Source organism: Helianthus annuus, chromosome 11 (assembly GCF_002127325.2).
Source record: "Helianthus annuus cultivar XRQ/B chromosome 11, HanXRQr2.0-SUNRISE, whole genome shotgun sequence".
NCBI classification, from domain to species: Eukaryota; Viridiplantae; Streptophyta; class Magnoliopsida; order Asterales; family Asteraceae; genus Helianthus; species Helianthus annuus.
In genome coordinates this window covers 120066240-120069983 of record NC_035443.2, presented here as the reverse complement: position 1 = coordinate 120069983, position 3744 = coordinate 120066240, and the positions used below count along the sequence as shown (strand labels likewise).

Sequence of the window (3744 nt, the reverse complement as noted above, 5' to 3'; positions counted from 1 at the left end):
CTGTTTTCAAATGATAAAATCATGTTGAAAAAGAAGCATTTTACAGTGTTACAAATGATAATATACATAATAAACCGTATTTAAAAAGAAAAAAAGCCACATAGATAACAATTATAAAGTTTATTACATTTAATAAAGTTTACTGATTAGAATTTATATAAAAATTGTTATATTGTACCTTATTTTTACCCAAACAAATAAAAATCCCCAATCCACCACCAATAACCACCGAATACCATAACAATACATATACACCAATAAATACTAGCAATTTCCATATATAGTTCACCTAAAAAAACAAATATAATAGTGGAAAGAATTTTCATATAGATGCAATGAATTAAGTTATACAAGACAAAAGAAAGAAGACTTAGGTGGAGTTGTTATAATTACATTTGTTTTTATTAAAGCAAACATCCAAAAAAGCAATTAACACCAAAACCAAAGGATTGAAATTAAAACACACACACATTTATTTTTTAACCACAAACACAATCAATCTCAAGCACTTTTAGGACATTTACTGAACAAACGGAGTACTTCAAAAGTAATCCGAGTCCATCATCAGTTTAGGAGAAAACCCAGTAATCCATTCGCCTGTAAGCACGACAGTAAAATTACCAGTAAAACTCGTTTGGCTCAATAATCCAACCCAAATTTCTCTGAATCTCCCATCATTGCTCACCAGTATCTCAAACAAACAGATTACAAATCAAGATTACAAATACTATATCTATAATTACAGTGGGCCCCACTTAAAAAAGTTTATTTCGGCCGCCTGATTTTGTCGTCTCTCACACCTCCGTCCACCACCGTCTTCCTCCTCACCTTAAATTCTCTCTCTCATCCCCTCTTTCTCTCTCTAAATTCACCTTCTGGGTTTTCTTTTTCCATCATATTTTTGCAAAATTCTCTGATCATACAAGAAATTAACAAAAACTACAAGTGGGTGTTGCAGATTTTAGTGTTCTCTTTTCTTTGTTCAAGTTGACCGGAAGTTTGACCGTAAAATTTACCGGAAAGTTGATCGACAAGTGGGTGTGGTGGTTCTTGATGGCTGGAAGTAATGAAATTAACGCAAATGAGGCCAAGGTAAGTTTTTATTTTTTATCTTTTATTTTATATTTTATATTTATAAGTTATATATATATTTTTTTTGAAAATTTTAGATTTTGTGATCTGTTTTCTCTGCCTGCTTTTGTTTTGTTTTTTGTGTTCCACCTAAAATGGTTAAATCTCTTTTGTTGATAGTTTGTGTTTTTTGATATACGTTTTGGGTAATTTACCAAATTTTTTATTTTTTGAAAGTTTTTTTTTATTTTTTTTTATGGTGACTGATTTAGGGCTAAAAAGTAAAAAAATTCATGATATCCAGGTTGTTTTTTCTGATCATTAAAATGGGTTGTAACTGTAATTTGTAAATTCCCCTGTTGTGTTATTCCCTAAAATATTAACCTTTTAAATTTGGTTTTAACTTTATATTTTCTGGGTTTTTTTTTTTTTTTTTTGTATGGTGACTGATTTGGGGCTAAAATTTTCATGATTTTCAGGGTTTTTATGATAATTTAAATTCCCCCTTTTTGTGTTATACTTATTCCATAAGTTTGTAATAAAAATGTTTGTAACTAACTTTGTGTAAAAAAATTATGTTTTTTTTATTATTTTGTAGAAAGTTGTTCCACTTCACACATGGATCTTAATATCAAATTTCAAGCTAGCATACAACATGCTCCGGCGACCGGACGGCACATTTAACCGGGAATTAGCCGAGTTTCTGGACCGGAAAGTGTCCGCAAACACGGTTCCGGTCGACGGTGTGTACTCCTTTGACGTGGTGGACCGGTCCACCAGTTTGGTGAACCGGGTTTACAGATGTGCTCCTAAGGAAGATAATACCGGCCAGCAGCTCGGCGCCGGGGTTATAGAACTCGAAAAACCGCTGAGCACAACGGAAATTGTTCCTGTTGTGATATTTTTTCACGGTGGGAGTTTTACGCATTCATCTGCGAATAGTGCGATTTATGACACGTTTTGTAGGCGGTTAACCGGGCTTGTTCAAGGGGTGGTGGTTTCGGTGAACTATAGGCGGTCACCGGAGCACCGGTATCCGAGTGCTTATGAAGACGGTTGGGAGGCTTTGAAGTGGGTGCATTCAAGATCATGGCTTTTGAGTGGGAAAGAATCTAAAGTTCATGTTTATTTAGCCGGGGATAGCTCCGGTGGGAACATTGCACACCATGTTGCTCATCGCGCTGCAATGAGCAACGTGGAGGTGCTCGGGAGCATATTGTTGCATCCGTTGTTCGGCGGGGAACAACGGACGGAGTCCGAGATGAAACTCGATGGGAAGTATTTTGTTAAGTTGCAAGATAGAGATTGGTATTGGCGCGCGTTTTTGCCCGAAGGCGAGGATAGAGATCATCCCGCGTGTAACATATTTGGTCCTCGTGGGTCGAGTCTTTCGGGGCTTAACTTTCCCAAAAGTCTAGTAGTCGTGGCCGGGCTGGATCTTGTTCAAGACTGGCAATTGGCGTATGTCGAAGGGTTGAAAGAGTCCGGGCACGACGTGAAGCTTTTGTTCTTGGAGAAAGCGACGATCGGGTTCTATTTTTTGCCAAACAATGACCATTTCTACACGTTGATGGAGGAAATGAGGAACTTTGTCCGAAGTTAAAACTCATGGGATCGAAGAACCCGAAGAACACACAAGACAGTCGTTTGACATTTTTACTACTAGTACTAATTTTCTTGAGGTTTGTTGGATTTAAATGTGGGATTTCTTGGTAAGAAAAGTCCCTACAAAATTTGAAGGTTTATATAGGTTGTTAATGGAAGCTAACTTTGAAGAACAACAGTGGCACTTGTTTTGTAATAGCACCAAGTATTATTTCATTTTGTTGATCTATTACAAGTATATAAGTTATAAACGTTTGTGTCGTTGGTTTATGGTTTGATTGTAGCAACCGAGTAAGATTACTTGAAGCTAAAGGTGTTTGATTTTTATTTTTATATACCAAAAGTTAGGGTTGAGCTATTCTAGAAAGGATTATAAAGATAAAAAGTGTAAGAAGTCACTATATAGTTACAAGTGTCCTAAAAGAAATCAAGTGAGAAGGTTAATTTTGTCAAATAGAATAAAAAGATTATGTACATGTAAGTCACATGCCATTTTCTCCTATTTTTTAAACGTTCATAACTTTTTTATACATTGTTTTTTTTTAAATTATACCATAAAATTGAACGACTTTTTATTTTGAGTAAATTGCCAAAATCGTTCCTGAGGGTTGAACATTTTTGTCATTTTTATGTAAGTTTTGAAGTTGGTTGGTTGACCGAATTATTAAGTTCATTGTGTAATTGTTATGGACTAATACCATTGCAAGGTATGGGACTTGTCCCACATCGGTTGTATGGGCAACTGATGTGGGATTTATATACCAAATGAGCTCTCTCACCCACCAGACTAGTCTTTTGGGTTGAGTTCTCTCGTTTGGTATGTAACAGTAATATACTAGTAATAGATGCTATAAGTTAAAAGTTTTATTTGCGTATTCGTTCATAGGGTGTGAGGAGTGAGGACTTGCCTTCCAAAGTTAGGCCAACATAAACTTGAAGGCTAGTATCGAGGATTGGATGAATATCAAGATTCTAATTTAGGACTTCATGCCCATTTTGTTGTTTATAACCTTTACTATAAAATCATTTATACTAATTTGAATAAACTTGACAATGTTTTTTTATTTT

The 3744-nt window shown here is 35.2% G+C and overlaps 1 protein-coding gene across 1 annotated transcript; it reads left to right on the top strand.

The window, feature by feature from the left end:
- The first annotated feature begins 792 nt into the window (after positions 1 to 792).
- On the top strand, positions 793 to 2946 carry LOC110890361 (gibberellin receptor GID1B). Its single transcript, XM_022137958.2, has 2 exons — positions 793 to 1092; positions 1670 to 2946. The coding sequence occupies exons 1-2, from the start codon at positions 1054 to 1056 to the stop codon at positions 2672 to 2674; spliced, it is 1044 nt and encodes a 347-aa protein (XP_021993650.1). The 5' UTR covers positions 793 to 1053; the 3' UTR covers positions 2675 to 2946.
- The last annotated feature ends 798 nt before the right edge of the window (positions 2947 to 3744 follow it).

Coding starts and splice junctions, on each gene's coding strand:
- LOC110890361 (XM_022137958.2), top strand. CDS start 1,054: ATGGCTGGAAGTAATGAAATTAACGCAAATGAGGCCAAG. Junction 1,093..1,669: donor TTAACGCAAATGAGGCCAAG/GTAAGTTTTTAT, acceptor ATTATTTTGTAG/AAAGTTGTTCCACTTCACAC.